The sequence below is a fragment of the Ailuropoda melanoleuca genome, chromosome 13, assembly GCF_002007445.2.
Source record: "Ailuropoda melanoleuca isolate Jingjing chromosome 13, ASM200744v2, whole genome shotgun sequence".
NCBI classification, from domain to species: domain Eukaryota; kingdom Metazoa; phylum Chordata; class Mammalia; order Carnivora; family Ursidae; genus Ailuropoda; species Ailuropoda melanoleuca.
The window spans coordinates 3171800-3195236 of NC_048230.1; the positions used below are offsets into that span (position 1 = coordinate 3171800).

At 34.1% G+C, this 23437-nt stretch overlaps 1 protein-coding gene across 3 annotated transcripts in view; it reads right to left on the reverse strand.

The window, feature by feature from the left end:
- GOSR1 (golgi SNAP receptor complex member 1) overlaps window positions 1-23437 on the reverse strand; it is a 51018-nt gene that overhangs the window by 25161 nt on the left and 2420 nt on the right. For 2 of the 3 annotated variants that reach the window (XM_034640238.1, XM_011223860.3), the window contains exons 2-6: window positions 23251-23371; window positions 19298-19385; window positions 18841-18948; window positions 14569-14660; window positions 11622-11696 (exon numbers count right to left, since the gene is read on the reverse strand). In XM_034640238.1, the coding sequence (XP_034496129.1) occupies window positions 11622-11696; window positions 14569-14660; window positions 18841-18948; window positions 19298-19385; window positions 23251-23371 (484 nt within the window). The remainder of the gene's footprint in view (window positions 1-11621; window positions 11697-14568; window positions 14661-18840; window positions 18949-19297; window positions 19386-23250; window positions 23372-23437) is intronic. The other variant, XM_002912302.4, reaches the window with a different exon arrangement.

Below are 23437 nucleotides of genomic sequence, written 5' to 3' on the forward strand. Positions count from 1 at the left end.
CTTAAGATCTATGTCTTATTTATTTCTGTATATATTTCTCTTTTTTTGAAAAGATGTTATTTATTTTAGAGAGAGAGAGAGTGAGAGAGAGACAGACAGCACGAGCAGGGGGAGGAGCAGAGGGAGAGAGAGGGAGAAAGAATCTCAAGCAGACTCTGTGCTTAGCGCGGAGCCCAACTTGGGGCCCAATATCACGACCCTGACATCATGGCCAGAGCCTAAACCAAGAGCCGGACGTTCAACTGAGTGAGTCACTCAGGTGCCCCTGTATATATATCTCTTAAAACATGTTAAATGAATACCATTACGCTGCAATAGGCTACAAAAAACTGTTTTAGTGCTAACAGGTATTTATTTTACAGATAACATCTGGGAAATACAGAAAAACAAAGATGAAAGTATAAATTATTTGTAATCTCTATTCCATTAATATGGTGGTTTATCTCCTTCCAGTCTGGGTGACTAAGAATATCTTTACTTGCTTTTTTTTTTTTTTTAAAGATTTTATTTATTTATTTGACAGAGATAGGGACAGCCAGCGAGAGAGGGAACACAAGCAGGGGGAGTGGGAGAGGAAGAAGCAGGCTCATAGCGGAGGAGCCTGATGTGGGGCTTGATCCCATAACACCAGGATCACGCCCTGAGCCGAAGGCAGACGCTTAATCGCTGTGCCACCCAGGCGCCCCTACTTGCTTTTTTTTAATGGTTTATTTGGCATAGAAATTTTGTTTTACAATTATGTGAAGTTACCTAAGGACAAAAAGTAAAGCACCTAACAGACTCAGAATACTAATTTAGGGAGAAAAAAAAAAAAGTAAATTTATTAAATTATTAACAGTGAGTTCTTGGAAAGTCACTTTTTCCATTTTTTAAAAATAAGTAGACTTATTTTTTAGAAGAGTTTTAGGTCTACAGAAATATTCAGCAGAAATACAGAGCTCCCATATACCCGTTCTTCTCCACCTATTATTAACATCTTTTAGTGTGGTACATTTATTACAATTGATGAGCCAATGTTGATAATTACTCAATAAAATCCATTATTTACATTAGGGTTCACTCTCTGTTGTGCAGTTCTACAGGTTTTAACAAATGCATAATGTCACGTATCCATCCTTACAGTGTCACACACAACAGCTTCACAGCCCTAAATCTCCCATGTGCTCCACCTACTTACTCTTTCTCCTCTTTCCACCCTGAAGCTCTGGCAACAGCTGATCTTTCTACTGTCTATAGTTTTGCCTATTGTCATATAGTTGGAATTATACACTATGTAGCCTTTTCAGACTGACTTCTTTTGAGTATTTAAGGCTCCTCCATGTCTTTGGGGGCTTGCTAGCTTACTTCCTGTATCACTGAATAATATCCCATTGATGGATATATGGTAGTTTATCTGTTCATTTACAAGGACATCTTGGTTGCTTCCAAGTTCTGGCAATTATGAGTAAAGGTGCTATAAACATTTGTGGGCAGGTTTTTGTTTGGACATGAGTTTTCAATTCATTTAGATAAATACCTAGAAGCGTGATTGCTGGATCAGATGGTAAGACTATATTCAGTGTTTTAAGGCAGCTGCGAAACTGGCTACACCATTTTGTATTCCCACCAGCAATGAGTGTGAATTCCTACTGCTTCACATCCTTGCCAACATTTGGTGCTGTGTTTTGGATTTTGGCCATTCTAATAGGTATATAGTGGTATCCAGTTCTTTTAATTTGCAATTCCTTAATGACATGATGCTGAACATTTTTTCATATGTCTATTTTGCCATCTGCTTATCTTCTCAGATGAACTGTTGATCTTTTGCTTACTTTTTAACTGTTGAGTTTTAAAAGTCCTTTGCATATTTTGGGTAACAGTCCTTCATCAGATATGTTCTGCAAATATTTTCTTTCAGTCTGTGGCTTGTCTTTTCATTCTTGACAGTATCTTTGACAGGGCAAGGCAGAGGTGTTTAATTTTAATGAAATCCATCTTATCGTTTTTTTCTTTCATAGATGGTGTTTATGGTGTTGCATCTAAAAACTCATTGCCAAACCCAACATCACCTAGATTTCTCCAAAATTATGAAGCTTCTACAAGTTTTATAGTTCTGTATTTTATGTTTAGGATCTGTTTTGAGTTATTTTGGGGAAATGAAAGGTGCCTATTTTATATATATATAATACATAAAGATATATATATATCTTTTTTTTTTTGCATATGGATATCCAGTTTTATAGCACCTTTTGTTGAAAAACTCTTTTCTCCATTGAATTGCCTTTGTTCCTCTGTCAAAGATCAGTTGATTGTATTTGTGTAGGTCAATTTTTGAACTCTCTATTCTGTTCCACTGGTGGATTTATTCTTTCACCAATACCATGCTGTCTTGATTACATACAACATACAATATATATACAACAGGAAATCAAGTATAAATGGGTAAGTTTTTGTTTCTCTTTTTCTCTCCTCAAGGTATTTTAATCAAACATTTTGGTGCAAAAATATTTTTTTAATGTCACCAAATTTGTTCAACTACAGCAGAAACAGAAAGCTTAAGAAATAATGTGGGGATGGCAGTTTCCATTGTCTGTTCTTTAGATAAATGGTTTAAGAAGACTGAAAATCCCCAAACACTACCCGAGTCACAAAGAATCTATGAGGTATTAAAGAAGTGTTTTCCAAAAAAAGAAGCATTTCCCGATGTTTCTGAAACCTCTATAAAAAACCCCTCATATATCAATATATGCTAATGTGCTTACATAAATAAAAATGGAACTACACTTTTCATTTTATGTATGTTTCTCTCCCACTTACTTATAACTCAGAAAACAGTTCTTTCATGACATTCATGAAACTATAAAGTAATCATGACATTCATGAAACTATAAAGAAGAAAATGGCTAGTTGCTCTCTCTTACACCCTAGGCCTTGGGTTCTAGTCAAGGCTTCAAGTGCTTGGCTCTATGAACTTACTACACAAAGTTTTCATAAGTCTCAAAAGGGATAATGTAAACAAAAGTATCTTGTAAACTGCATAAGCCTACACATACGTGGTTAATACAGATCAAGGCACTTTCAGGTCTTAGTCTTTCTCTTGCCCTGGAATCCCTTTACCTGATTCTCAACATAAATTGCTTATAGTTTAAAGTCCAGCTCAAAAGTCACATCCTTTTCCCTATCATCTATACACCCAGAGAGAACTAATTCTTCTTTATACTGTAATATTATGCTTTCCTTGTTCTTTGTTCCATATCAATTCATTCAAGAATAAACAAGCATTTAAGATATATCAGACATCGTACTATGCAGTGGAGGAAAAATATCTTAAATTTGCAAGGCTTACAAAGTTTTCTTCATATAAGATATCTTATTTAATACTTAAAAATATAATATTTGAACAAGATATCATAATTATGTTTATTACTTCTCCAACCAGAATGAATTCCCACGGAGCAGAGGCTGAGTCTAATTCATCTTTGACTCCCTAGAGTCTAGTATAGTACCTAGCACACAGGAGACACTCATTAAATGATTGATAAATGAAAGAGTAAATGAGTAACAGATACTTGTTAGATGCATAAAGTACCAATCAGAGTTAACAGAGTTAATTTATAAATTTCCATGGGGAGGGGGGCAGAAAGAGTTATACTTTATATGTGCAAACATATATCTGGAGAGAGAAAATTCCTCACTATAGCAGAGCATCTCCAACTCAAGTTTTATTGTATAACAAAGCCATGTACCAACTGAAGATAGTCTTGATTTCAATATACTCCAGGTGAAGAAAAATGAGTTCTGCATAAAAGCTCCAAACTAGGGGGCCCCTGGGTGGCTCAGTCAGTTGAACGACTGCCTTCAGCTCAGGTCATGATCCCAGGGTCCTGCGATCGAGCCCCACATTGGGCTTCCTGCTCAGGGTGGAGCCTGCTTTTCCCTTTCCCTCTACCTGCCGCTCCCCCTGCTTGTGCTGTCTCTCTAATAAATAAAATCTTAAAAAAAAAAAAAAGCTCCAAACTAGATTATTTTGCCTTGTAAAACTGTGTATTACCACATGAATATAAAAATAAGAAAAGTATTATTCAGGGTTCTATTAATTTGCTTCGTCCTCTATTTCAATATGGCAGACAACTGCACTACCTGAGACAAATGGGGCTTTGACATGTAATTTTAAAATATCCCATGAATGAAATGACAGATAACACAGTGAAATAATCAAATGCTACCAGTCCTCATATGTTAAAAATTTAACTCTCTATTATATGAAAGACTCCTAATATAGATAAGGGATAGATCTCCAGATCTTTACTATTCTCACATTTATGGCTACTACTAATACATGTGGCTTCCTCCATAAGCTTCCCATTTTTCTACTCCGGAGCACCACTTTTTGTTGGATCACTTCACTAGCATTACCTTTATAACAGAGTGATGTTTCACAAAGAAACAAAAGTATATGTACATATACGTATAAATCATTTCAGGTAGTTACCAAGTAAATAACAACAAGCAGCAAATATGAACACAGAAGTGAAGATGGAAGTGTAAATGCAGGTTATACATACTTGCTAGCCAAATGACCGCCTCGACACCAGCTCATTAGCTCATAACATTCAAGTTTGTGTCTCAACAAAACTACACATCACGAACCTTTATTCTTTTCCATCATGAACCTTTAGGTTTCATAAATAGTTGAGAAAGCGAATGTCAAATCCTGAACACCAGGAGTCTATCCCATTCACAGATATTATAATCTGACCATCATTTAATTGGAGTCATATGCTATTTATTAAACAATAAAGGTATATATGATTATACCAAAAGCTTTTGGGATAAAGCTGCTCCTTGTAAAAGTCACTAAATTATGGTGATCATTTGTCTTATACTTTTCAAATATGGTCATGGTCCATTAATACAATTAGAATTTAATTGCACAAAGACTATTCTAGAGTCAAATTATATTTTAGACATGTAAATTGACAGTGCATATAAAAGGTTTTCTTCTTTAGTATCTGCTTTTCTTACTCGTAAAATCCTCATTATGTTCTACTTTATAGAGACATGGCTCACAGTTTACAAAGCTTTTCTATATGCGATATCTTAGCCACTCTGTGACGTAGCTACCGTGAGAACTGGTTTAGAGAGGAGCGCAGTACTGCAGAAGCAATCACCTCAACAGTTGCAAAACAAGACAGGAAAAAGTTCAACCCTATCCATGACAAAAACTTTATGCATGAGAGAGCCTGAAAGCAGTGACACTTCAGTGGCAATTAGCACAACTACCACAAAGTTCTTAGTTTCTGAACCATTCTCCAAAAATAGGAACTAATGCTGCTTGGAGAAGAGGTTAATTTCAGGGCTGAGGCAGGGAAAATACAAGAGCCACGAAAACTGTGGTAACAAATTGTGAAGAAAGTGATCAAAAACAGATGGGACATGTCAAATGACAAAAGCTAACCTGAAGGAGCTCCCAACGGCCAAAGTTGGAACAATGTGAACAACAAAATAATGATAGTGCTGGTGCTGGATTATAACCCAAAGTATAAAATAAATATCCATGAGTTTACACTGATAAATAAATAATGAAATAAAATGAATGATGGAGAAGGGGCCTCAGAGAATGTCAACTATTAAACGTACAAGGACTAATGGAAATAGAAAACCATCAGTAGGCAAACAACCCAGAAATAACCGAGGAAGCAAGATTCACTAAGGGATGCAATTAAAATTAGTAGAAAAAGTTTACAGAGAAATAGGGTATCTGCAGTTTCAAGGCATCTTCCCCTATATTTATTAATTACAATGGGAAACAATTTTACAGTGGAGAAATGTGACAGGCACTACTTTAAGCAATCTAGATTAACATTACCAATAAGACATACTGACATGATATACACCCTGATATGATGCTCCAAGAAGGGCCCAACATCACTGTATGGTATTCTTGCCAAAACTGCATTAACACTTACAGTAGTAGTTATTTTTATAGAATGTCCCTTAACTTGGGTTTGTCTGACATTTTCTCTTAACAAATTGAGGTAAGGCAATTTTGTCACAGATCTGAGGAGACTAAGGAGACAAGACACCTAAATGCAACACAGGAGCCTGAACTGGATCTTGGAACATAAAAAGAACATTAGTGGAAGAACAAAGTCTGTAGTTTAGTTAATATTACTGTATGATAATCTGCTGAATTTGCTAACTGTATTACAGTACTATAAGACATTAATATTAGGGAAGCTGGGTGAAGGATATAAAAAAATTCTCTGTACTATTTGTGCAATTATTCTTAGTCTAAAATTATTTCAAAATAAAAACCTAAAAAGCCCAACCAACAAAAAAAGCAACTCTTGGTAAAACAGGAGGAGAAAGGTTCTTCCTCAACTCAATTAAAGCATGTACAAAACCTGTTAATATCAAAGGATAAATGTTTCTCCCTAAATACAAAACGAGGCAAGAATATTTGCACTAACCACCTCTATCCAGCACTGTGTTGATGGTCTTACCCAGTGCAATGAGGAAAGGGATAAAAGGAACACAGATTAGAAAGGGAGAAATAAAACTATATTCTTGGATAACATGACTGCATACACAGAAACTCCCAAAAGATTTACCATGAAACTACTACAATAAGTAAATTTAGTAAGGTCACAGGATGAAGTTATATACAATAATTATTTTCCATACTAGACAAAACAACTGGAAAATTAAAAATTTTAAATTCTATTTATAATCACATCCCCAAACAGGAAATAATTAAAGATAAATTTAACATAATTTGTGTAAGGCCTACATGGTGAAAACCATAAAATGCTACAAGAAATAAAGGAAGACCTAAATAAATAGAAAAACAGACCATGTTCCTGAGTTGGAAGATTTGCTATTGTTAACATGGCAATTCTCCCCAAATGGTTCTACAGATTCAATGTAATCCTATTTAAAATGCCAGCAGGCTTTTTCTTTTAACAAGATGGTTGTAAAATTTATATGGCAATGAAAGGACTTGGAAGAGCCAAACAATTCTGAAAATACAGAACAAAGTTTGAAAACCTGCATTACCTCATTTCAAGACTTAAAATAAAGCTACAGTAATCACAACAGTTAAGCTATTGGTGTAATGATGGACTATATAGGTCAATGGAACAGAACAGGGTTCAGAAATAAATCACGTAACATATGGTTAATTAATTCTCAACAAAAGGTGCCAACATAATTCAGTGGGGGAAAGGAGAGTCTTTTCAACAAATAGTGCTGAACAACATGATATCCATGTGATAAATAAATGAATCGACCTTAATTCAAACTAGACACAAAAATGAAGTAAAAATGCTAAGACTGTAAAGCTTCTGTTAGAAAACAACGGGCAAAATACTTGCAAACTTAGGTCAAAATTTCTTACACTGAAAATAAATGAAGCATAAAAGAAAAACTGATCAACTAGACTTAACCGAAATGTAAACCCTCTGCTCTTCTGGAGGTCACCATAATGAAAATGAAAAGGTTAAGTCACAGCCTCAAAGAAAATATCTGCAAAACCTCTGACAAAGAACTTGTATCCGGGATACAGAAAGAACTTTTAAAACTCAATAGTTAAGAAAAACAAAGCAAAACAAAACCCAATAGTAAAAAGACAAATAGCCCAACTGAAAAATGGGCAAAATATATGAACAGACATTTCACTAAAGATAAACAAATGACTGATAAGCACTTGAAAGGATGCTTATCGTTAGTTATCGGAGAAGGGTAAATTAAAACCACGATGAGATACAATTAGACATCTGTTAGGATAGCTACAAGAGAAGGGTCGACAGTATCGTCAAATGCCGGCAAGGATTTAAAGCAACCGCAACTCTCAATACGGGATTGTCAGGAATGCAAACATGATAAAACAACTTAAAAATATCAGACAGTTTCCTATAAAATGAAACATAAACTTACATTTGCCATTAGAACCCAACAATACAACTCCTAGGTAATTACTCAAGAGAAATGAAAACATACAGCCACGTGAAATTTTGTCTATGGATGGTCATATCAGCTTTATTGGTAATAGCCCAAAACTAAAACATTAACCTCAATATCCATCAATGGGTGAACATATAAACAACTGAGGTTTATCATACAATGGAAATTATTCAGTGACAGAAAGGAACTGACTACTGATACAAAAAACAAAAACAAATAGGTGAATCTTAGCAATACCATGCTAAGTGAAAGAAGTATACATTGTACGAATTCATTTATATGAAATTCTGGAAAAGGTAAAATAATCCACAACAGCAGAAAGCAGGTAAGCAGTTGCCTGGGATTGGGAGACAGGAACTGACTACAAAAGGGCATAAAACTTCCCTGGGGTGACAGAAATGTTCTATATCTTAACTATAATGGGCAATTAAACAAGTGTGTGTGTGTGTGTGTGTGTGGGTGTGCGCGTGCACACACATATATATACATGTTAGTTAAAACTATATCCTTTAAAAGTAAAGGATGAGAGACAGATCATAAAGGTTCTTTGAGGGGAAAAAGAAGAACTTTAAAATACAAAACTCATCCAGACAATTCTTTCAAAAAGGAAAATATAAAAGAGCAATGAAAAAGAACAGTTAAATAAAGGAAGAGAAATTAGTCTAAATAGCAACCAAAGAGCTCACAGAAATGCATCTACACTACAGCCCAGTAAAAAAACAAATAGCTACAAGCTTGACAGCAGTTCACAGTCAGCATTTTTTTCTGACTGATGTACTGAAGAGACTCAGAAAGATGATTCAAAAATGAAAGCTACTTTATCCACAGGAAGAGAAATTACTCTCTTTCTTAAGATAAATTGTTACAAGCTAACAACATTTACTTTTAAGACAAAAAGTATTAACAGGAACTGGTAAAAACAATTACAAAGTTAGGTTTTTTTTTTTTAAGTTTGGCATTCATTTATAAAAATTGTTTCAAGGCAAAAATATGTACTTTTGAAACAAGCTGTAGAAGTTAACATTACCATAAAAAATGTTATGAAGAATCAAATAAAAAAATATATATGCTTCTAGCCATAAAAAGTCCAAAGATACTGTACAAAATCCAACTAGTTACCTGAGTTATTGGGTATTAAAAACCTTTATCCATAAAAGACCAAAATAAAAAATACAATAGCAGCAAATCCGGCCTATTAATTACAAATGAACTATATAATCTATAATCACTACAGGTTTCTATAATCACTTTTAGGTTAATTTAACTACTACCACTTTGTGCTTCTTTTGCTTGGCTGTTTAATCTATGTTTTCTCCAATGAAAATGCATTCCTTATATTTTTTTTAAAACTCTATTACTGGAGAATTTTTGCCTATCTTGGCATAAACTTAAAAAAATCAAAATATCAGTGTTACTGAGGGCACTGGGGAATGTTTACATATATGCTACTAATGGGACTCTAGCAAACCTTTAGAGGGAAATTTGACAGTAATATAGCAAAAGCTTTACAAGTGAATATATTCCAATTCTAGGAATTTATCATAAGGAAATAATTATGGATACTTGTAAAGACTTCAATATGTATAATAATAAAAACTGAATATAATCCAAAAGGCCAACGTTAGGGAAATGGTTACATCATGGTTTATCTGTATTATGAAATAGATGTAAAAACAAATTATCAAATAACATGTAAAAGGCTCCAATTTACTGATGAGTAAAAAATGGTTACAGAATCTGTACTAACGAGTGATTTGAATTGTCTCTTTTGTGTTATCCAAACTTTCTAAATTAAGTACTTTATTATAATGAGCACTTATAGCTTTTGTATGGAAAAAGTTCTGAAAAGATCTTGCCAATTCTTCCTTAAGCGCTTGGCCGATGACAGAGATGACATTGAAAAAACAGAAAAAGTTTTCCATTTTATTTGTACACATAACATCCATGATTTTATGTTATCACCTAACAAATATTCATAATTTACACACAAAAGATCGATTTTTCCAAAATGTATTTGAAAGCTATGTTCTAATACTGAAAGCAATGACTGAGCCCTTGTTTTCAGTCTCAACAACTTTCCTAATCTATCAGAAGCTCATATTCCATTCAACTCATCCTGCCTCAGTTTCTCTCTGTACAGAATGAGCACATATAAACTTTCTCACAAGAATACTGAAAGGAATATATATAAAGTATATCACATGTAAAACTGAGAAAAATGCAAAGTACCTTTTGATTGCCAATCTTCTCATCATTCTTATAACCTAAATAATTCGTTATATGCCCCTGAACTGATGTATTTTTTCCTGTAAAATGGACAATATAAAACTCCTGATGGGTTTTCTTTGAATTATTAAAACAAATGCGAAACTGCAAAATTTCATATACAATTATAATAAGCAGTATGCTTTGAAATTATGAAATAAAGGATATTAATTTATATAATCACTCTGATACACTTTTCAGCAACAAATTATTCTTAAAGTAATTCAACTACTGCATTTCTAACTTTTTAACATCTTTTTGAGGCAATAAATACAGAAACACTGATGCAATCTAATCTTTATTTTATGCTACTTGAGTATCTTATCCTTTAAATTTGCTTTGTAACTAAAGAATGTATTAATATAGCTCTGGATATAATGCAAAATTCTTTTTCTATGGTGGTTTTTATCAAATATAAAAAGAACTACCAAAGCTAGGAGTTAAGTATAAACTAAAAATACTCTAGGAAAGACTGCCCCCTTGTGCCAATCAATAACATTCAACAGCTTAAGAAAGAACACTAAGAACTATATCCAACACTAGAAGAATCCAGGCTTCTATTTTTTAATTTTTTTAATTAAAAAAAAATTTTTTTTAGAACCCAGGCTTCTAAAAAGGTTTTGATTTTTCCATGTTCTGATTATAACAGCTTATATCTAAAGTAGTGATCTTTAAGCTCATACAGACATGCCTCATCTATGACATTCAACAGCAAATATCAACATAATTTGTAACATTTAATTATAATGGGTACCAGCTGCTCAAGGGCTTAGAGGCTGAATAGAGATAAGTAACTTTCTGACCCTTGAGTTGTACAACAAAATACAGAGAAAATATTAAAGAAACCACTAGCTTGCAGGGAAAAACATACACAATAAAGGGATAGAATATGGTTAGTTGTTTTAAAACATATATGTAGTTTATCCAAGTTTTTAGGCATTTTTCTTCTGAATTCTTAGATAATAAGATAATTTCTTTGGATTTGAAGTATGGCCCATTACTCTTTATAAAGCTTCTTGGCATATATAAGTGGTAACAGGACATTCAAACAAATAAGTCATTATCAGCACCATTACTATTATTATTACTAATAGTAGTGAGCAAACATATTAGAGGGATAGACTTACTAAAGAAAAGAAACATAAGGCAATAAAAGATATAGATACATTACAAGTAACAATTCAGTGACGTGAACGCAGATTTTGGATATTCGACTGCATAATATCTTTCCTAACTAATAGCTGGAACAGTTACAATTCCATTTCTACCAAATCGGGTCATTAGGAGAACTAAATAAGTTAGCGCTGATAAAGCACCTGCTATAAAAAACACCACAAAATGTTTGTTATGTCAATAAAGGAATTAGTAAGTATGGGAAGCTACATGGTATGTATGTATACAATAATACCTACTTTCGAAGGTGGTCATGTTCTTTCAAAAATAGTTCAGTTCTTCTGTTGTTTACTCCAGACCCACTTTTATATGACCTGGAATAAAATAGAGAAAATTTAAGAACATTTTTGGCAGATACTGCAAAACAGAAGTAACTGACTCTAGTCATATCCAAAGTAGACATATAGAGCCTCTCCATAGTTTTGAATGAACAGTTAAAATGTTTGATCATTTTCATATTCTAAAAATGACATCCATAATAAATAAATACAACTGCCTCTCTAATTTAGGGCTAATTGTTTATTATTTTTCACCAAAATAATCCAACATTTTAAACAGAGAAACCTTATTTGCCTTTGTCTATTATTATTATTTTTGTCTATTATTATCTCTTTATTTTCTCCAAGTGGACGTAAAAGTTTAAACTGATTACTACACAGCCCATGGGGTACGAAGCTACCGCCATGCAATGTTATCCTTCACAATGGTATATGCAGTCTATTCACCAGAGCCTAGAGGGCTAAAATGAAGCTTAAGATCTGGTGATTTCAGCACACTTAAGGATTTCTGTGTGGCCTTAAGTGCACTAAAATTTACAAGAAAATGCTTTTTATCGTTACTATCAACACCTTCATGTTTCTGCTCTTTACTCACATTAAAGTAACAAGAACAAAATAAAAAATTCAAGAAACTGCACACATACTACAGTAAGACAAGAGAGGGTCACGTTGATAAAACTGAACTACTGGCTGAGAGGCAGTGCTGATTTGCAAAGCACAGAAGGAAAGAAAACCCCAGGAAAAGCAGCATGCGATAACCAAGAACACACAGGACTTGCAAGACAGATGATTTTTTTTTTTAAGATTTTTATTTTTTATTTTTAAGTAATCGCTGCACCCAATGTGGGGCTCGAACTCACAACCCCAAGGTCAAGAGTTGCGCACTCCTCTGCCAGAGCCAGCCAGACACCTTGAAAACAGGTGATCTGGATTTAAATATATACTCGCATCATTTATTAGCCAGTTAACCTTAGACAAGTCTCTTAATATCTAGTTTTATAAAATGGTACTAATAATTTCTATCCATACCAAATGATTATATGAAGCCAGAAAAGAGCTAATATATGGAAAAGTAGTACACAACTGCAAAAAACTTTAAAATGTCAGTTATTATTACTATATCTCATCTCACTAATCATATTCCAATCTGTATTGTTAATTTGAACATGTCTTATTCCCCTCTAGCAACTAGATTATAAACTCCAGGAGGGCTAAGTTGGTCTTTTCATTTCTAGCTTCTACTGTGACTGATCCAGAGTCTTACTCATGGTTGGTAATCAGGAAATAGTTTAATGTATGGATGAACATGTTTCTTTAATGATTGTTTTTCAGAAAGCAAGTTATTATGGTGGGCTATATTCTAACAATTTCCACAAAACTGGGGGGAGCAAAATGCCTAAACATTAAAGGCCGTCCCCTACATTGGTTCTCAATGTATACCTAAAAATACATACATAAACAGTCTGTACAGATTTTAAGCAAAAGACTTACATGTTCCTGAGAATTAAAAATATTACAAAATATCTAATTATGGCAAATATGTTGTTTTTCTACTCCTACATGTTTCACAAAGTATATTAAGACTAAACATTAAAAAAACAGAACAGAGACAAACAATAAAAATTAATTTTCCAAGAGAATTTTGGGGATAGGAACATAACTTTGATGGCTGGATAACTCTCGATTAGTTTTGAGCAAAAATTTTGAATGCAATGAATATGAAATTATTTCTGTTGCAAAACTTACTGTTGTAACAAAATAAAGGTCTCTAGAAAAATGTTTCTCAGAGTACACATGACACATATCAGCTTATGATATGGTAATGTGTATCACAGATATGTTTATGAAACACAATAATTACTTATGAAACATAAGTATCATAAATTTATCACAAGTGAGGCAATGACAGGCATCAACAGATGGTCCAAAAGTGGAAAGTCTTCAGTTTTAATTAGATGTCCAATGGATTTACCGTTTTCAGTTGTGAAAAACATTTTTTTAAAAAATTTTTTAAAGATTTATTATTTGAGAGAGGAAGAGAGACAAACAGACTCCGTGCAGAGTGCGGAGCCCAATGGGGGATTGATCCCATAATCCGAGATCATGACCTTAGCCGAAATCAAGAGTTGGACACTTAACCGACTGAGCCGCCAGGTGCCCCGTGAAAAAAATTTTAAATGTCCATATGAAACATTAGAATGCATTACTGAAGGTGAGGTAAAGGGATGGAAGAACAAATCTTTAAAATTACGGTTGAGATTAGCATAGAAACACTGGAAGTTCTTAAATAATTTGACATACGGCTATGAAGTCTGAATAGAACCTGGAAAGCATAGATATTTCAAATTCCAGAGAAATAAAGGATACTTTATATCTATCATATATATACATATATATATACATATATCATATATATATGATACATATATATATACATCTATCATATATATACATATATATATACATATATATGATAGATATAAAATTACTCTGAAATACATATATATGTAACTGTTAAGGCAAGAAGAGGGTAGGGGGATAGGTGGCAATCAGGGAAACACAGAGAGCTTCAGTTAATTGGCAATATCATTATTAAGTTGGGTGGTAGGAGATCAGAGAAAAACTCATGAAGATAGCATCTCAGCTGGACTCTGAATTAACACAGTAAAGTCAAGGTTGGCAGGAGCCAATGATAAAACTAGGGGAAGCTGGAGAGAAGACCAGCAAAGTAGGTTAGATTCAGCAATGTTTAAAGAACAGTGAAATGAGAATTTGAGAATTCTCTATAAAATGAGAATTAGAACCTTGAAATCTAAATCATGGTTTTGCTACTCAGTTTACTGTTAATCACAGATACGCTCTAAATCTGAATAAACATCCTACAAAAAGAACATAAAAGGTAACTTACTCAATATCCTTTCGTACTGATCCCATGAGATTCTCCCTTTCCCGTATTGCCATAAAGTTTGCTTTGGTTTTATGGAATTCATGTGTATAGTCCTGCAATAAATCAACATCCAATCTCAACATAAGCTCGTTACATATTTTCATCTTATCTTATTGAACTAATTATGTATTGTCATATTATAAATTTATGTCAAGAACACTGCTATTTAAGAATCAAACAGTCAAGAAGTAAAAATAATATTATAATCTTTTTCCTGAAGAGTGACCAACCTCTTTCAAATGAAAACAATTCAGTGTTAGGGTAATAGTACCACTAAATCACTATCCTTCGTAACTTCTAGTACTTTGTCTTATGGGACAGAATTATGAAGAAAAAAATAACTTTAAGATAAAATGATTCCAAATAGTCTAGGATAAAACTTGAGGGGCTCTTTCTATTTATTAGTGTACACCCAATGGGGCTTATTTTCAAATTTCATCTTTTTGATTAAATTCCCACAGAAATTTAATTCCTAAACCTGTCAAAGCAAGAACAGAACCAAAAGAACTGTAAAGAACAAAACAGTCTTTAAATATTTTCCTTTCTTTTTCTATTACCATACTTTCAAGAGATTAAAGAATATTCATTACTTTTTAAAATTCAGAGATGTGTATAGAGAAGATGAAAATCATAATCCCATCTCCCAGAAAGCCCCTACCACCCCTTTAAACACAGAAGTATAAATGAACATGGAGAGAATACTAAAAGAACACCAAAAGGAACAAGAATAAAAACCATCCTGCCCTACAGCTCATAACTGTGATCACTTTCTTGTATTTTCTTTCAGGAGCTATGTTTCTGTGTATATAAGCTTCCTATTATTTCCCTCATTTATGCTAAAGAAATCAAACTACAGTTGATCCTTGAACAACACAGAACTGAAATGCATGAGTCCACTTATATGTGGATTTTTCTTTTTTTTTTTTTTTAAAGATTTTATTTATTTATTTGACAGAGATAGCGATAGCCAGCAAGAGAGGACACAAGCAGGGGGAGTGGGAGAGGAAGAAGCAGGCTCATTGCGGAGGAGCCTGATGTGGGGCTCGATCCCATAACGCCGGGATCACGCCCTGAGCTGAAGGCAGACGCTTAACCACTGTGCCACCCAGGCGCCCCTATACGTGGATTTTTCTTACAGTACAGTTCTTTAAATAGATTTTTCCTACCACTTTTAAATAACATTTCTTTTCCCTAACTTACTTTATTGTAAGAATACCGTACATAATATGTAAAACCTACAAAGTAGGTGTTAACCAACTGTTTATGTTAGGCTTCTAGTCAACAGTAGGCTATTAGTACTTAAGTTTTTAGGGGGTCAAAAGTTACACGTAAATTTTCGAATGCGCAGGAGTGGAGAAGCGGGGTGTCAGCACCCTTAATCCTCACATTGTTCAAGGGTCAGCTGTACTCTGCTATATACCTTCTTTTCAGTAGTTCATAAGGTATCAGGTAATCTTTTCATATTAACAAATAGAAATCTACATTCTTTTTAATAGCTGTATAGAATTCTACCTTATGATTGTCATAGTTCCACTCCAGTCAACATTTTAGTTACTTTTGTTGCTGTCTTAAAAAATGCTGTCTGAAAAATAAACATTCTTATATATATTTTACTGAACTTTTTTTTTTAAAGTGTATTTAAAGAGTAAATGCCTAACAGAAGAAGTGGATCAAAGAATCTTACATTTAAATTTTGACAGTGCTAAACTGCCTTCTAGAAAGACCACCAATTTATGTTCCCAGCAACAGATAAGGGCCCATTTTTCTATATTCTTGTAATGTCCAACAGATGTTTCAGTATTTGTTATTCTGACAGGTGAAAAATCCTATCTCATTTTGATTTGTATTATTTTCCTTCTGGTATGTGGCTGAACATCTTTTTATGGTTTTGAACATTTTCTGTAAATAGCCAGTTCGCATCCTTTGCCCATTTTCCTAGGTTATCTTTTTATTTCTATTATTTCTCTGTACATTAAGCAAATCAGACATTTGTTATAGTTTCTAGTTATTAGGTATTGTTTAGAAATGTATAATTTTTTAAAAAGATTTTATTTATTTGACACAGAGAGAATGCACTAAGCAGGGGGAGAGGGAGAAACAGGCTCCCCAGTGAGCAGAGAGCCTGACGTGGGGCTCGATCCCAGGACCCTGGGATCATGACCTGAGCCAAAGGCAGATGATTAAAGGACTGAGCCACCCAGGCACCCCTACAAATGTATAATTTCTAAAATGTGTAATTCACCCATGCTTTATTCTGAACTTTTATAGTTTATTTTTTTACATATAAATCTTTGATCCATTTGGAATTTATTCTGGATGTGAGGATTGAGATAGAAACTCAAGTTTGTTTTCTGTGTGCCCCCCCATAATTAGGCAATTGTTACAGGTCTATTTAATTTATGATATCTCTTTTTCCCAATGATTTAAAATACCACCTTTAGGGGCACCTGGGTGGCTCGGTCAATTAAGCATCTGCCTTCGGCTCAGGACATGATCCCAGGGTCCTGAGATGGAGCCCACGTGGGGCTCCCTACTCAGTGGGGAGCCTGCTTCTCCCTCTCCCTCTGCTGCTTCCCCTGCTTGTATTCTCTCTCTCTGTCAAATACATAAGTAAAATCTTAAAAAAAAAATCTTAAAAAAACAAAATAAAATAAAATACCACCTTTATCAGAAACTTAATTTCCATGTGAACTCTGTTCTGTTGGTATATTTTTTTTTCCTCCAGAATCAAACTGTCTTAATTTTTCTAGCTTCTTAACAGGTTTTAGTATCTGGTAGAACTAGGCATCCTTTACTACTTATCTTCATTTTCACATTTTTTTTTTCTTGTTTACACTCATATGTCCGTGATTCCAAGTGAACTTTGACATCATTTTGCCAATTAAAAAAAAAGAAACAAAAACCTCTTTTTCCATTTGGAAGGCACTCAATTTATAGGTTGACTTAGAGAGAAATCTTCCTATCCAAAGGCATAGTAATTCTTTCCTTTACTTAAATCTTCTTTTATTTTCTTCAGTAAAGTTTTACACATGCAAGTCCTATTCATCTTATTCAATTTATCCACAAGGATTTTAGTTTCTTCCATTTTATTTTCTAACAGGTTATTAGTTATATGCAGGAAAATTACTTGCTTTAATACATTAATTTTGTAATCTACCACCTTACTTAATTTGTTTCTAATTTTTTCAGTTGTTTTTCTTGGTTGTAGTCGATAAATAATCTTCACTGCTACATAATACAAGTTTGCCTCTTCCTTGTCACTATTTAAATCTTGTTTATTTCTATCTCTGTCTAACTGCACCACCAAGAACTTCCAAAACAATAATAAACATCTGTGGTGATTGGGGATATCTTTACCTTGTTTCTTTCTTCAAGGGGAACGCTTTCAGTGCTTTACCATTAAGCATCAAGGTAGCTTTAATATGATACACACATTTTTGCCTTAGGTAAATCAAGTATCCTCCTATTCCTATTTTTACAAGAGTTTTTCAAATTAGAAATGACTGCTGAATTTTTTCAGTATTAAAAACATTTGCTTTTCTATTTGTACTACTATTTTTTTTTAAAAGATTTTATTTATTTATTTAACACAGATAGAGACAGCCAGCGAGAGAGGGAACACAAGCAGGGGGAGTGGGAGAGCAAGGCAGGCTCATAGCGGAGGAGGCTGATGTGGGGCTCGATCCCATAATGCCGGGATCACGCCCTGAGCCGAAGGCAGATGCTTAACCGCTGTGCCACCGAGGCGCCCCTGTACTACTATATTTTTAACACATCTGTATGTAAATCTTTTAAGAGTTTGTTTCATTTTGTTGGTACACTTTTAATATTTTCTCAAATAACATACTAAATATAGTATATTACCTCCCTTCCACATTATCTTCAAAGCCTGATGAAAGTAACTCTAAACCACAATATTACAGTCTATGCATGACCACTGGCTATTTCATTGTTATTGCTAGCTAACCAGGTGTCCCACAGTAGAAGTATATTTACCTAGTGATGAATATTAATCATTTTTACCAGGCAAAAGCAAGAGCTATCAGATATTTTCAGAATTTTATTACACCAAGGGAAAAAAAAAAAGTAAAACAAGACAAATTTCTACAGCATAATATTTATTGTCTCAGAAGATTCTTCCCTTTATTCTCTTAAATACATGTATACACATTCTATTCAGGGATTTAAAAAAACCCACCCAATAACTTAAAAATTTCAAGCCCAATATATTACCTGCAATATATCTCTATGTCTCTGTAATGTATGCATCAGTGCTGCATTCAAAGATGGGACACCTGCACTGTTGGCATATTCTGCCATTTTATCATTTACTCCTGTAAGCTGAAAAGAAGAGGAAGAAAAAGAAACCAATAAAAATATTTTAAAAAGCACTGTAAAGAGATAAAAGTAAATTAGCTGCCTGTATGCTCTTTCAGCTAACAGCGAAGCAAACAAAAAACCATCTCAAAACCAAAACCAAAATGACAGACAAGGATTCAGTATTTCCCCTCAAAAGTCCATAAAGCCTGAAATAATGTCCATTAAGACCTGAGAATGGCTATCATCCAAATTCAAGGGGCCTGGGCAGGCACATATCTTGGATGAAAGGGTGATTTCAATAAACATGTCTGCGTTAATGTAATCTAGTACCATATCTAACAAGTGATTAACACAGTTGACAAGTACTTACCCTCGCCAGAAGCTGTTCAATCTCAATTGCCATTGTTTCAAACATTCTGTCTTGGCTTGATCCATTTAAAAGGGGGGTTGTGTCAGAGCTAAAGAAAAGTTCCATTAAAGAGAATCCATTACTTAAACCTAATCCTTTATAAACATACTTAAAATAATATAGTAATTATTCTTAAATAGGTCAAGTGGAACCCCAGAGACATTCGCTATTTAAGAAGCTGTAACTTTTACAGAAGTTCTCCTATAAAGATCACATATATTTTAAATATTAAATTCAGTATAAAATATAGTTGTTTTTTTTCTGAGACAGCCCATGCACACACGTGGTGGGGGGCAGGCAGCGAGGGGCAAAGGGAGGGAGAGAATCTTAAGCAGGCTCCACACCCAGTATGGAGCCTGACAGAGGGCTCGATCTCATGACTCTGAGATCACGACCTGAGCCAAAATCAAGAGTTGAATGCTTGGGGCGCCTGGGTGGCTCAGTTGTTAAGCGTCTACCTTTGGCTCAGGGCGTGTTCCCAGCGTTCTGGGATGGAGCCCCACATCAGGCTTCTCTGCTGGGAGCCTGCTTCTTCCTTTCCCACTCCCCCTGCTTGTGCTCCCTCTCTCGCTGGCTGTCTCTCTCTCTGTCAAATAAATAAATAAAATCTTAAAAAAAAAAAAAAAAAAAGGGAGTTGAATGCTTAACTGAGCCACCCAAGTACTCCCAGTAGGAAATATAATTGTATGTAAGATCTTTCCGAACTTTAATACGTACATCTAACCTTAAAAACATAAAGAAATCCCGAATGCTTGTTTATTATTTCCTAAATGAAAGTAACTTAAGCAACGGCAGTGCCCAATTAAATGCTGAATCTAAAAGAAAAAATTATGTGAAACAAAACCATGGAACTAAGTAGTAATACATATAAAAGGAGGCATAAAAGGTATTATGGATTATGTTATGGGATCTGTGAGGCATAGTTTTTTAAATTTTCACTCCAAAGCAATAATGGTTCTTCAGATTAAGTTCTCTCTACTTTCCTTGACTATTACCAAAAAGAAATAAAATGGAGATTTACATAATCTACAGACTGGATACCTAGTTATTAAGTAATCAGGAACTGGCTTTAAGTCTAATATAGGTAGCCATGTCCAGCAGGGAAGTTTCAGTACCAACTCTCTACATTTCCACTTATATTATGCAATTGTTTCAGTTTTTTGTTTATTTTTTTACAAAAATGTGAACTGTCTTCTAATCTGAATAGTCAGTCAAAAATCTAACTTTTTACAAGTGAAACTTAGGTTTGACAGATTCAAATTCTAAAACCAGATGTCCAGGAAAACTGTCTTGCCTCTTCTGAAAAAAACCACTAACCTTCATTCAGTCCCCAATTGTATGCATTATCACGTGAGCAGCTCAATAGAGATCTCAGTTACACTGAACACAGATAAGTAGCCAGGCAATGACAATGCTCTTCAATCTTACTGAAGACTTTGTCCTGCCCTGTGACAGTGCTTGGGTGTGGTGAATGAAAATAGATTAAATCATCAGTTTAACATAAAAAAAAAAAAAAACACTTCAGCTACTATTTCTCTTCTTCACGTACGATTTCACAGCCATGGTAATGGGCAACGAAATAACCAAAAAGTAGCTAATAAAAAGGATTTTTACTTTAAGATGTTTAATTAGGTCCAAATTTTTATTTCTTCTTAAAACATTTCAATTTACTTGCCTTAAAATATATCCAAATATCTAGTTCTTTATATGTCAGAGCCAACCCAAAGTTCTGTGGTTATCTCTTAGAATGTGCCCAGGCAAAAATGCTCTAATACTACTAATACAGACCCCCCCCCCCAGATACATGAAAAAGAACAATGGGCCAACGAATGTGAGCTCCATGAAGAGGGAAACTGCCTGTTCACATATATATGGCAAGCACCTAGAATACTGCCTGGCACATGGTAGATACTCATTAAATACATGAATGAATGAGAAGACAATCTCTACATTCACCATTCTCAGAAGATACGAGTCCAGGGAAATGGTCAAAAACTCCTTCTCCACAATACTACAATTCAGTTAAACTGAATTCATTTTATAGATACATGATGATTCATAGACCATAAAGTTCTCAAAGTACAGAAAGTAAAAAAAAGTTACTCCTAAGTGAAAAATTCTGGTCATCACTGAGATTTTTCATTATGATATGCTTTCAACCTGGGCAACAACGAAACACTTTAGAATATACACTGGATTCCTGATCCTCATGGCCTCAGGCTTCTTACTGAAGGGAGAGTTGGGCTGTAGAAATCGACAAAGTCAGTCCCAATTTGTCATGGAATTTCTTAGGAAATGATTTCAATATAGTTTTCCCTTTAAAGGAGTCATAAAAGTATTAAGATCATGAAGCACAGAAAATATAGAAAAAGCATCATGTAATTGTGTCTCCTGACAATTCAGTTTTAAAATTGTATACCCACTGGCGTAGTCAAGCGGGAGACTTAAATTCAGTACAAATGATTTCCAGTGATAAAATTAAGTTCACACATACAGAAGAACCTTCCACATTTTACTTGCTAAATAAAGGCAAGCCGAAAACAACGTACTGCAGTCAAAGCTATGTGATGTGCCAACAGCTTACTTTTAGGTTCTATAGTCAATACGCTGGCCTTGCTATCTTTAACTCTTTAATAATGTGCCCTTATTAAAAAGAAGCAGTATTTTGGCTACGGTGGTGAAATGAATCTTTTGTTGGAATGTTCATAGAAAGGTTTAGAGCACAGTTTCTGGAGACAGAAAAACCTGGGTCCAAAACCACGCTCAATTTTTATTGTTTTATTATTAGCAGAAAAAAAAAATCCCATCCACTGCCAACCTTCAAAAAAGTATATGAAATAAAGAAAACAACTAACAACTATGCAACCAGCAATTCCACTGCTAGATATACAACATTTTTATAGGTAAAAATGCTCCTAGCAGCCTTCATATAAAACGCTTAAAACAGTACCTGATATGTAATGAACACTGTGGTAGCTATTAAAATTATTATTAATTAGCAAAAATTAGAAACAATGTCCATCTACAGATTACAACGCACAACTATACATTCACAATATGATACTATATGTAGCAAATGATATACCACAGTTAAATGTATCCAAAGCTTAATCACAAAGACAATGTTAAACAAAAAGCAAGTTGCAAAATAACCACAGTAAGATACTATAAATTGTTTAGGAACCAAATTTATGTAGTAAAAACATAAGGAGATTATGGGGAGGCAGAAAATGGGATACTGATAACTGGTATCAACTGAACTAATAATGATTATTTCTTAAAGAGGGAGACAGGCACGTGAGGACCCATTATTCTTTATACTTTTCTAAGTGTCTTAAATATTTCCTAACTTTTTAAAAATAAGTGGATGGCCTAAAGTAAGCATAAGATTCAAAGATAAGATTACATTTTCCATATGTTCAATACGGTAGTATTCCGGTTTCTCAAAAAAGAACCAAAATTAAAAATAGCTTGGATGATTATTAGTGAGGATACACACTGCATTAGATTCAGTCTAAAACACCAGAATACCAGTATGTATACTTAACATTTGAGTAGTTTCTCATATCCAGTTAGCAACCAGGAGATATAAGAAATACAACGTGGGCAAATCAACCATATCTCCTTACACTGGCTGTACTAGAAACTTACCTCTGATACACTCATTCTTAAGCCTTAGCATTTTCCTCCTGACACCACCACAGCTTTTGCCTAAGGATCCCAAACAAATGCTAGTCTCAAGAATTAAGAAGAATTTTTTAAAAAATCACTAAAATATTAGCAATAACAAAAAAATAAAATACCAAAAATTCACCACTAGACCAAGTTACAGAGTTACATATTTTAAGGTTTACTTTCTAATGCTTCTAAAACATTCTATGATTTAAGGCATAAGAGACAGAATCTGGTAGTACCTATACCTGTCGCGTCTTCCATCTCGGGAACTGCTGTGACTGTAACTTGTACATAGTTTACTGAAGGAAACTAGTTTCAGGTCAAGTTCATTTTCCAGCTGTCGAGCCTGTTTCCTGAGATCTTTAACAAAATTTTAAAAGTAAATAATTAAACACAGAGTCCATCAGCAGACATAAAAATCATAAA